The 12,454-nt window shown below is 39.0% G+C and overlaps 1 protein-coding gene across 4 annotated transcripts in view; it reads left to right on the plus strand.

Annotated features, from left to right (window-relative positions):
* The window catches only part of CLASP1 (cytoplasmic linker associated protein 1), a 177,375-nt gene that overhangs the window by 130,517 nt on the left and 34,404 nt on the right, over positions 1-12,454 (plus strand). For 3 of the 4 annotated variants that reach the window (XM_062607122.1, XM_062607123.1, XM_062607124.1), the window contains 2 exons: positions 142-220; positions 1,165-1,308. In XM_062607122.1, coding sequence (XP_062463106.1) covers positions 142-220; positions 1,165-1,308 — 223 coding nt within the window. Of the gene's footprint in view, positions 1-141; positions 221-1,164; positions 1,309-9,425; positions 9,522-12,454 lie in introns of all 4 variants that reach the window. The other variant, XM_062607121.1, reaches the window with a different exon arrangement.

Consider the following 12,454-nt stretch of genomic DNA (forward strand, 5'->3'; position numbering starts at 1 on the left):
TTTCTCCGGTTGATAGAAAGTTAAAGAGAAAATTATTAAAGGTGTTGAAATCTGTTGTGCAAACTTTAACGTATAGAGTTAATTTAGTCCTGAAAATTTATGTTGCATTACATTTTTGCCTTTTTTTTTTTTCTTTGACAGGGATTCTTTTCCATTTGATCAACAATTTAACATTTTGATGAGGTTTATTGTAGATCAGACCCAAACACCAAACCTGAAGGTCAGTATCAAAAAAGCCTTTTCAATAAAGCATCAAGAAGGTTGTCTAAGCTTGCCATGTCAGGCATATCATAAAGCATAGAATTCATGTTATGATGACTAATTGTAAGTACCTGCATGATGCAGAAGTTATATTGGTACTTAACTCCTTCTCCATTTTAATAAATCTAAGTATCTTTAAAATAGGACCGTGTAAGAGCTGGGCTTTCAGCACACTGAGACGTATTTAAGTTTGGATACAGAAGATTCCTCTTCACCCTGGTCTTGGTGGGAATAAAACCTGGCTGTGCAGGACAGAAGGACCAGGTTGTCTGAATGGCTGGACCCTAGGCACACCTTCACAAGTGCTTGATGCACAGATCAGACATAACACTTGCAGGGTTTGGAGGAAAAAAACATCAGAGCTTTCTGTTACTGAATCCTCCCAAAGGGATATTGTTTTGCAGACTGTTTTTCAGGAGATTGCTGTGTCAAGACTATAGGAAGACTATAAACTCTAGAAATCACACGCATTTATCTTCCAAGGACAGGAATGTACAGGATACCAAATGACTCCTGTTCTTTAATCTTCGAAATTTTGGATCTTCTGGGACTCTGTCATGTATTTGGTTAATACCAGAAGCTATGGTTTGGCATCTGGAACAGTAATCACTGGTGAAACCAGCATGGTAGGGTACTGATTTGTTTACACAAATACACAAGTAGACATACGTATTTCAAGCCAGTTCTTGTATACTGTTCCAGGCTCTTACTACACAAAATTTATCCTGTGTAGAAAATTGCTTTTAATTTTTAAGCACACGACACAAAGACATGTCACAGGGCTATTTTGATTTTTTTCCTCGTGACATAAGTCTTGTCAATCTGTAGTAGTATCTGTTTATTGTGGGATAAATCCATCTCTGCCAGCTTCTGAGCCTAACCATGTCCCTTTTCACTTCTCAGGTGAAAGTTGCTATCCTGAAGTATATTGAGTCCTTGGCAAGACAGATGGATCCAACAGACTTTGTGAACTCTAGTGAGACAAGACTTGCTGTATCTAGAATTATAACTTGGACAACAGAACCAAAGAGCTCAGACGTGAGAAAGGTAAGCCAGGGTGATGAAGTATTAACAGTAATTACTGTTGTTCAAAAAAAAAGTAAGAAAAAGAAAAGGAAAATAACACAACAGAAAATGGTCATAAAGGTCATGAAAAATTCAGTTACTAGATTCTGTTCTTAAGAAATTGATTTTACATGCCTTACTGTCCAGGACAAATTGCTGATTCATTAAAACACATTTCTGAAGCATGACTTCGTATATTTTTTTCTAGTAGGTACTTAATTGTGTGACTTTACTAATACTGTGCAAAAAGAGGTACAGTTTGAAAATGTACTTTTTCTTGAGCAGTCTGGAAATTTCTCAAGGTTTTCGTTTATTTAGGTGAAGGCTCTGTGCTTTGTAGACTGAATGAAATCTAGCACAACTTCTGTGTTATATTGTTGAAAGAAAGTAAACAAATCAGTAAGCTGCCAGGGACTCTCAGCTTTTTTCTTTTAAGAGCTGTATGTTTATCTCAGCCTGGAAAAAACTGACACATTTAGGTCAGGCCTGGGTTTATACAGTTACGTTGTTCTTTATCTTGCTGTAGATGCAAGTGTCAGGCAAGCTAAAATGGGCCAGGTGGTGATACTCATCTTTCCCAAGAGAAAAGTGAGACTTAAGTTCTATGTACCTGGCATCTGTAACACAATTTAAAACCACCTTCTCTTCTCAGTCCAGATGTAGAAATAAATTCTGGTAAGAGTTAAAGACTTGGAGATGTACTTGGATTAAAAAAGAAACAAACACCACCACCACAAAAAAAAAAACAACAACAAAACAACAAAAAACCCACCCAAAATAACCTAAACAAACATTTAAGCATTTCAGAATGTAAAAATTGTCTGCATTTTTTCACTCTACATGCACTTAAAATGTTGAATTAATGGTAGAATGACAGATTATGACTTCGGAAATAAGAAATCTGTTTTTAGTGATTATTTGATTTCTGATGAAAAGATCATTAGGGATCAAAGGTGCTGGAACTGCAGCATTGCCTGATAGCTGACACGAAGTTTCAAAGAAGCTTTTTGGGTTCATGCTGCTTTCTCACATACAGCTGATTGATTCTAGAGAAAAATGTCTCATGCTCTTCTATGAAGATTTTCTGCAGGGATTATTCACACCAATGTGACTGAAATTTGCTTCTGCAAGATAGTCAGCCTCAGAAAAAGAAAGGTTATTTTAAATCTTGGACTTAGATCTGGAATATGCCTTTCCATTTTGATGCCTCCATGAATAAAGCCAGAAAGAATTAAACAGTCAAAGAAGCCGCTTCTCTATTACAGCTCAAGTAAACCTCAAGCAGTATACTGTGCTCATGGTCTGCGAGAGGGAGTTGTAATTAATTTAAGTAGAATTATGCATTGAAAAGCAAAATCACTGCCTATTGCTCAGTGAAGAAATCTTCCACCATTAGGGGTCATCATTGCTGCATACAAAATTGAGTGCCGAGTATCTGCAGAGCTGAAAAAATCGGCTGTTCACTGTGGGATGTGAGGAGCGCGTGTTCGCAGCAGGGTGTCCATCCTTCTATCTCTTTCAAAGACTTGCAGAACTCTGGCAAAACTTCCACCAAACTCTACCTGAGCTGAGCAGTACCCAAGCAAGTGCCTTGGGCTGACAAGAGATTACTGAATCTAAATTCTACTTATTGAACCTGCATGTGACTTGGATTTGCCACTGATGCCCATAGCTTTCAAATAAATTATTACAGTTAAGCCAACTTAGGCTACTGAGAGTGAATGCCCAGGTTATCCTTATTTTATCACGCCACTGCTGTACTATGATTTTGTTAAGAACATAGTACAAACCACAGGCTTTAGAAGAAACACTGTAGAAAAGGATTTATAAGCAATCATTGGCCATTATCTCTGCCAGGACTTTAGTTAACAGACTAGTAAGTTCTTTATGTAGTAGGAAACTGGATTATCAAGGGCCAACTGAGGCAGGTGAAATCTTCTGAAGAATGCAGTTGAAAGATTGGCCTCCTTTCTTGGAGACTGTATGTAACTTGGAATAAAGTACCTTTTTTAATAGTAAGGTGTTTCATTTAAGCATCAAAAGATTCTGCCCTCATGGATGGTGTTATGGCAGTGTTCAAGATCTGTGGTTTTTCTAAGAGCAAAGCAGACCATGCATTGTAAATGTTGTCACAGCCTAAAAATGGAGATGGCAGTTGGGGTTACAGGGGAGAGGAAGAAGAATCAGTTCGGTCTTCACATGATGAAAATACTGCAACAGGCATGTAAAAAGTGTAAAATAAAGTAATTTTTCAGTAGAATTTGGATCTGAGACCACCAGTGCAATCAACTCAGCTCCTGAAAGCTGACAAGAGCACATTTTAATTTTGGTACTGAGGAATCATTACAGGTGTAGTCTGGCCCATATATACTTCTCCAGATGGCATGGTGCAACAGTGATGCTGGTACTCAGCTACTTGTAGAGGAAGGGACTCTTTCCCCCAAGAAATGTAGCCCTGCAGCTAATGTGGTTCTCACCCAGGTTTGAGTTACTGAATGCTATCTTTAATGTAGCATTCAGTAACTCATTTAATGTAAGTAGCATCTGTGTGTGTGATGGTCATGCTGTTCTGTCTGTATTTTACCTTTGAGGAGATGCAGGTAAATCAAGCTTTCTCATGCTGATGGAGAAGTATGTAAACAACCTTTGTCAGTGGGGAAAGCATGTGGCTGCTGCATAGCAATTAGTCAGTCTGATCTTATGGTAGCAATCAAAGGATCTGTTCAAGAAATGGGTTATATTTTCAGTCAGTACCAAAATTATCTTATTATTAGTGATCATCTGTCCAATACTACTATTCACTGTGTGTGACGGTGATGAAGGGCCCAGACCCATAGTGTTAAGAAACTTGAGAGAAATAGAACAAAAAGTGGCATTTAGTCCCAGAACTTTTTTCAAGCTGAATGATACAGCTTTATTAATAAAACTTGCATATACTTTTGATGAGTACTTAAGCACACTTAACATGACACCTAGCTTGATCATAGTTTATAGCTACTGAAGTCAGAAAGAAACTTAGTCAAAGGAAATGCCGTTGTGCGTAAAACAGTTTATGTTCTTCTATAGAATGACATCTGTAACTGAACATAAGCTCCCTTATCACAAAAACATGACGTACTTTGAGGAACACGCAGTTGATATTACAGAGTGTCACTGACAAAATGTGATTCCCTCTCAAGGCAGAAACCATTTAAGCTTCTCATAGTAGCCGTTAACTATGTACAGTCAAAATTATTGTCAAGCTTTATGTTTAAAATAGCTGATCTGCAGGGTGTTGTGGGTAAATATTTGTCTTGTTTTAAAGATTGTTAATACTTATTGGGTGTTTACCTCGCATGCAAATGAAGATTTACTTCCTGCAAGCAGTGCTAGAAGAGAGGTGAAAGACATTTGTCCTGCATACTGAACAAAAGCCATTGAGTAGGCACAGCACTGCATGGTGACCTGGGTGGGACACGGTGCCAGTGCAAGGAGAGCACCTGGTATAAATATAGTAATTTCCACATACATGGATGGCTCGATGCTTTTTGCCCAAGCAGAACATATCAATGGGGAGGGCACAAATCAGGTTTTCAGATAACTGAGTTCTAATTTTGAGTGCAGTAGCATCTAACCTTGTGCAGTGTACTCAGATTTCCTCTGCCTTGGTTTATTTCTCTCTGTAACAGGGTATTCATTCTAATTTTTCCCTGGAAAATGGTTGATTTGATGAAATCATTTTACAAAAGCCAGTTAATTACTGAAAAGTAATTCAGTGGCAATGCAAATACTGTAATGACTGGTCTGAGGACAATAGGCCAGTAACTTCACCATGCTATCACTAATATTGCCAACAAAATTATTGTGCAATCCTTACGTAGGTAAAGTGCTTATTGAATTTGGATGACAGACTTGGGCTCTGTGTGGGAAAATACTTTGATCTTGGAAAAGAGCCATCAGCTTGAGAATGGAAATTAGAATGAGGCTTCTGATTTGGCTCTGGTCAAAGCCTCCTGTCCAAGGCTCAGGTGAATGGAAACTTTTATTAAACATGAGTACTCAGCATTTGAGGGGTTGGAATCATCTGTTGAGGGCACACAGGATCTTAACATTTAGGATCAGCTTGTACAAGCTGAAGGGGAACAAGGCCTCCTGAGCTGAAGAGCCAGTGACATTGCCTGTTATCCTGTTAATCAGCCAAGCCCTGATCTTAACGGTAAATAACAAGACCTGTATTGCCTGATTGTCATCTGGACTGCTAATCTCAGGGAAGAAGAAATTTCTCCTTCGTGCCAGATATCCTCACTGTCTTCTCTGTCAATGAAATATTCTTGCAGTATTCTCTTACAAACCACATTATGGGCAGCCTTGTGTCATGTGTACATTATGTTCTGCCTTACACTTGTGTAGCTGGGAAAACTTTTTCTTTCAACTGTCCCACTCATTACTGAATTTGGTCAAGCTGCCCTTGAGTACAGACAGTGGATGGGACTTGATAGGAAACTGGAACCATTGCAGTGAATCAAAAAGCCCAGGAGAATGCTTATGTTGCTGTCATTTGCATGAAGTTCCCCTCAGAATTCCTAGGGCTATGGCCCTTTCTGGATTGCCACCACTGGTTTGTAGGTGAAGTCTAGTGGTATCCAAATCAAAAAAGTTTGGGATCAGATATTTTCCTAAAACTGATTGAGAAATTCATTCTGAATTACACCAGAAGATGAGGAAGAAAGAGATGAGAAAGCTGCAGATTAACAATTCTTCATGTGCTCAAACAGCCAACTAAGATGTATTTGCTACTTTAACTAGTAGTCCTAGATGACATTTATTGAAAAATATTGATGATGTCACTTTTATAAGGAAATTGGATCTATCAATAAAGCCCAGAGCAAATTTGGGTAAAATATTGCTGTGATGTCTGTAGGAAGGAGCAGTGATAGACAGGAAAGCAAACACTTCAGAGGAAATGAAATTGGGCTCCTTTGCAGTGTGATGCCATGAGACCTCTCAAATCTCTCCTGGAGTTTTAATTTCCTGTCTAGCATCAGGCTGATTTGAGCAACTCTGGGACAGATGCTTTGCTGTAAAAGCACTCCCAAAGATTCTTAGTGAGCTGAATGGCATTGTTCATCTTCACTGGTGTTGGACAATAAACACTGTTGGTCACAGCCTGCTACAGCATCAGTGGCAAAGAGGATGTTTGCAGAAATGCTTTTGAATGTCAAATTGTTTTAATCCCTCCCAGCTGCAGGCCTTTGCCTTTCTGGTTCAGAGGTTTCTGTAGCACTCTTGAAATATTCCTACAGCAGATTTGTGTCTCATAGACTCCATGAAGAGCTAAGCTACCAGAGAACCAGGCCTTAGGTTTTCAGTTTCAGGTTTACGGAATCTTAAATAACACTATGTCTTCTATGACCTTGTATGAGGTCAGCCTTTTAGCCAAAGAATATTCCTAAATAAGTCAAACTCAGACTAAATGCACAGAGGGACTCCTTTAAACATAGTTTTAGGAAAAATAATGTAACAGATCAGAAATGGCATCTAGTGGACTTCACTGTTCACTTGATGTAATTCTGTTAGAACAAAAAGGATCTCTGTGTCCTAGCTGTGTTTCCAAAACAGTAGCCATCATTTTGTTTGTTTTGAATTTGATGCTACAGAGCTATGAGAGCCCAAATGTTTTTAGTGTATGCAGTGTGAGGAAATGGCTTTTACCCAATGTTAGCATGCAGAAAATCATCATGGTGCTAGGCTAGATTTCCTTAAAATGAATCTTTGCTCTACACATCCTTTGCATTGAAAGCAGTTTGTAATATAAGCACATTTTCTTGGTTTACTTGAAATGGTAAAAGCTAGTGCAATATAATATAAGAAATTGCACCACAGAACGTGTATAGTCATATTATGTGACTGTCTAGTATGTTTGTGTGTATGTGCCATTTATATGCACACACCCCTACAGAGGCGATGTATCTATTGAGATTAGAGGTAATACTTACATAATGCATTATGGAGCCATCCAGTAGATAGACTGTATGCTGTTTTCTCTGGACTATGATGGATAAGTCTGCCGTACTTACTCTAACATTTTGAAAGTCCAGGTTAAAGTGCATGTTTACATTACAAACAATCTTACTTCAGTACCTTTTCTTCCTTCTTAGCTTATACGTTGGAACCTCACCCTTAGGATTCAGACTTACATTATGCTAGGGTTATAATAGAAGTTTCTCAGTTGTTAATGAAATGCAACCTTTTTTCTAGTACTTAAACCTGGTTTTGCAACAAACACTGTTTTGTAAGAAGCAAAGTTACTTAGTCTTCATCAGCTTGACTTTGGGGTAACATCTGGCTCTCCAGAACGTTTTTGCAGTGATTTTTGTGCCCAGGTCACAAAATAACAGCATGCATAACGAATCATAATCCATTATAGAACAGTGATCTGATGTGTGGTGAATCAGTGCTGAATATTTTTTGCTGGCACTTGTTTGAGATGCCTTTGACCCATGTAATGCAACCACTCATGACTTGTAAAAACCTTTCATGATATATTAAGTGTGTGCTGTATAAAACACAATAGCAATGTGGATTTAATCTGTATATGAATTCTGTATCTAAATCTGTTAAACAAATTCTTCCTTTTCAGGATGTGGATGAAAACAGCATATTCTGATAGAAGTCTTTGGGGAAAACTGTGTGTTTAAAAACTGCTCAAGCTAACACGCTTGGATTACGTATGAACTGATGAAGCCATTATGCTTCATATTACTGTATCAGTATTTGGATGTCCATACTTATCTGATTCTAGACCTGAAAAGGGAACAAGCAGGAGGTTTGGTGTGGTAGATAGTTTGTTGTCTTAGTTATGTTAGCCAGCTAACATTTAATTGTCTGCTGGAAAGTACATTTAAAAAATACTTGTTTAGAGCCTGTGGACACTCTCAGTAGCTGTGAATTAACTCGCTTAACATCAGCTACACTCATTGGAGAATTAAAGCATTGCCCTATGCCAGTGTGTGCTAATACAAGCTGCCTAATGTGTCAGTGATGCCTCTTGATCTCAGTGGATCTATATTTGATTTGCAGTTTAGTATAATTCTAGGTGACATGAGAGAGCGAGCTTCTCTGTTCCAGTGTGCCTGAAGTTGTTACACGTTTGCCTTAGACTGGACAGTGAAATGAATGATGCATACTGAATAAGATTATAGCAGCCTCCCAGTACGTAAAGGGGGCCTACAAGAAAGCTGTAGAGGTACATTTTACAAGAGCATGTAGGGATAGGACAAAGGGGAATGGTTTTAAACTGGAAGAGGGGTGGATTTAGGTTAGTTATTAGGAAGAAGTTCTTTGCCATGAAGGTGGTGAGACACTGGCACAGGTTGCCCAGAGAAGCTGTGGCTGCCCCATCCCTGGCAGTGTTCAAGGACAGGTTGAATGGCGCTTTGAGCAACCTGGTCTAGTGAAAGGTGTCCCTGCCCACGTCAGGGGCCTTGAAACTAGGTGATCTTCAAGGTCCCTTCCAACCCAAACTATTCTAGGATTCTATGAAAAGTGAGTAGATCCTAGCGTGGATCTTCCCCAGACTGATCACGTGATAAAAGGCATTTGTTGACAGTATTGGTCTATCAGACTGATGCCCGAACTGGAGTCAGGAGCTTGCAAGTTCTTAACTGCTTATTCTTCTGAACTTAGATGTGTGCAAGGATAGGTGCAGGTAGATGCAAGCACCTGTTCCCCTACTCTCCTCCTGGCTGGCCAGATGCAAGTGCCATCTCAGTCCAGCACTGCCTAGGCTTTGCACTTTAACAGAAGTTTTCAAGTGGTTATGGAGGCTATCAGGAGATTGCCAAAGCAAAGCTTTGATATGAGAACCAAGGGATGACCTAGAAGCCTAAGAGTTGTGGTTGAATTTAATTTTGAGCCAGTGCTGCCCTCTGCTGAAAGGAATCCTCTTTTGGTTTGGTTAAATTTGGTTAAATCAAGTATTTATGCTTTTTGTCACTTGAAATTAAGCAAAGAACTGAGTTATAACTCTTCTCCAAAAATATAGCATGTGTACTGTTTAGATGATTTAGTTGAAATCTGTGCTTTCTCTAAATACCAACTTTGCTGTTTGTCAAACCCAGACCATGCATAGTTGGGTGGGTGAGGATTTGCCAGCTAGGACAACTACAGCTTCCTCAGGGCCCGGTGAAGGAAACTTGGAAGAGAAATGTAAACAGGTAGACTAAAAACCATGTGCACTAATCACACTAATCGTGTTTGCAGTCTCAATTCAATTGTCTAGTGTAAAGAGACCTTGACTGGGAGCCTGAAAAAAGCGTGTCTGTCTGTGAAGTTAATGTTTGCTTTGGTGTGCTTTTCTGTTAATTCTCTTGTAGTCCCTCATAAGCAACCAGGGTATGAGATCCTCTTGTTTTATGGGACTACCAGTGTTGTGGAGTCCATTGCCAATGTTTGAGTAACTTGAAAACTGCTTTCACATAGCTCAGGCAACTTAGCTGCTTTTTCTGCTTGGTCTGTTGGAGCAGCAGCAGCAGCAATCATAGGGCACTTGTATTAAGCTTAGGTCACTGATCGCATTTCCTTTCTAAAATCAGTGGATTTTTCCAGTTAGCCTTGATCTTTTTGTTTAATGAGCCCAAACAATTTCAAAGAGACTTTACAAAAATTCCGCCAAGTTGCAGAGGTTACAGTATTTGATAAATCTGTCCAATGCCCACTGTCTAGGTAAAGCCCAAACCCAAAAGTTGCCAAAGTATTTGTGTCCCTTTAACAACTGGGACTGTTAGGTCAATGCAATTCATGCTGTCCAAGTGTGAAGCTTCGGGCACTGCCACCAGCTTGTGGAACCTGATCCCTCACTGCATTGTTATAAAGAAAATAATAAAGTTACATAAGTGATCCTTTGCAAATGATTCAACAACCTGACATGAAGCCAGACCCCCTCACTAGCATAGTCAGGCTCTGAAGTCACTAGAGTTTATCTAGCTTAAGCCAGCAGAGAACTGCTTCGTTAAGATTAGATAATCTATAGTGTCTACGTTATATGTCACTGTAAAGAGATGGATTAGGGTTCCACACTAATGGTACAGGGACACAAAGACAAAGGAAAATTCAGCTTTTACTCCTTCTTCAACTTTATATCATCAAGCATGAGTGTTGCATGGAGAATGTTTGTACATTGTGTTCAGAAGTAAATTTTTTTTTCCTTGTTTTAAATTTATCTACTCCAGTAATCTAGTGAAACAAGAGCCAAGATTTTCAGAAATGGCCAGTGATCTGCAAATATGCAAATGTCCTCTGGTTTGTCACAAGCTGAAAATCCGCAGATTTAAAATGCTTAGAAACATTATCTGTAAAAGATGTCCTTTGATTAGATAAATGTGTACGAGGTAAATGGAACTTAGAGGATTATCAAGAGTGTCCCTATCTAACTGTTAAGATGGGTGTAGAAATGCTGCTTCTGATGCTCTTCATTGCTGAAATAAAACTAACTATATTAAAACTGGAATTATTGCAAGAGTGAAACTAGGAGCATGTTGTAGGTGTGATTTCAAGGTATCATGTACCTTCCGCCTTTTGAAGTCAGTAACTGTTCTTGATTTTATAGTATCAGGGCCCAAGACCTTTGTGTGTTAAATCCTAAGTAGGAGCTTTCATGTAATGGCTTTTGCCTCGACTATGTTCTTTTTAAATAGGCCTCAGTCATCCAACTGCACCTCTAGGTTTATTTTAGGCAAAAGACATTATTTCATTCTATTTCCTTAGAAGGTCTTCAAGAAGGACCTTATTTCTAACCCATCAGTGGGAGATACATGGCACAAAGGCCTATGAAACTCTTTCCCGCCTCACTGTACCTTGGGCAGCTTCTGACTTACCAGGCATTTTAATCTCAGAGCAGTCTCTCAACCCTGGAAATCTTGTTGATCAACCTTCCTGTTTTATTTTGGTTTTTAGCTCAATTAATGAGATCTTTTTGCTCTGACACAGAAGATCTGCATGTCCACTTCCTAACCATCCAGGATACGCATGCCATTCACGAACAGGAATGCACTTTGGCATGACTTTGCGTTCAGTTCAACATGCTGATTGTTGTTCTGAGATCTTGTTTGCAGTAATATTTTTATTACAGAAGATACTATGCTGGTGAAAACTTTAAAGTTCTTGGATCAAAATGGACAGAAATACACAGGATATATGGATACCAGGCAGGCTTCATGGCAGAGTTGTCCAAAACTTCAGGTCAGAGGAGGGTAGAGTATGAGTTAAGAAAGCCAAGGGGAAAATTGTCTTCCCACTTCTTTCATGCTTACATCTTTAGTGTGAAGTGAATAATGACATACCATGTTTCTGTTCAAGTCAGTGAGAGTTTTGACAGGAGGCAACGTGATCCATCTGGAATGAGGAGTCTAAGGACCTGTTATTTGCTGTAGTCCTTGGAAGCCCATTGAGTGTTGTGTGCCTCAGTTCTTTGTTGGCCATATGAAAAGGATGTTATTTACCAAACTTTCATAGATGGAAAATGTTTTCATATACAAAGCCATGTTACTGCAAGTTGGGGCTGATAGTGAAGGAACAGTGTAGCTTGAATTGCAATTTACACACTGAAACAATGAGGTACTTTGATTCCTCTTCACTGTGAAAGGATTTTTGTGTACCTGAGTTCATCGTCTGCTGAAAGATTCCACTTCCCAGGGAACTACAGATACACTTAATTATTGCAACTTTGCAAACACAAAATTCCTTCTTTGAATCGATGAGAACAGTGACTGTACAGTTATTGCCACAGCAGTGAATTATATTTTTATCCTCTTCTTTTTCATTTTTAGGAAGTTTTAGAAAGTTTTCATAGAGGTCAGACACAAGTGTCTGCTTCTCTTAAGCCTGTATGTAAGCTGTTCCAAAATAAGAGCACTTATAGCTTTGCTTCTTACTTTGTGATTTAAGCCACTCTTTGGTATCCAGGTATGTATTCTGGAGGTTGATGTGTCAATGGCTGCACCCCTGTTGGAGAAGGTGGTGCTGCAGACCATCAGAGGTCATTTATCATTGCTTCATTTTTATTGTTCTTTTAATCAATGTGTATATTTTTATATATTTTCAAGGCAGAGGCAGGGGAAAATAAACAGAATTGGTGCAATCCACATGCATA

Source organism: Pezoporus occidentalis, unplaced genomic scaffold (genome assembly GCF_034315485.1).
Source record: "Pezoporus occidentalis ecotype Australia unplaced genomic scaffold, CSIRO_AGI_Poc_V1 ctg12, whole genome shotgun sequence".
NCBI lineage: Eukaryota > Metazoa > Chordata > Aves > Psittaciformes > Psittacidae > Pezoporus > Pezoporus occidentalis.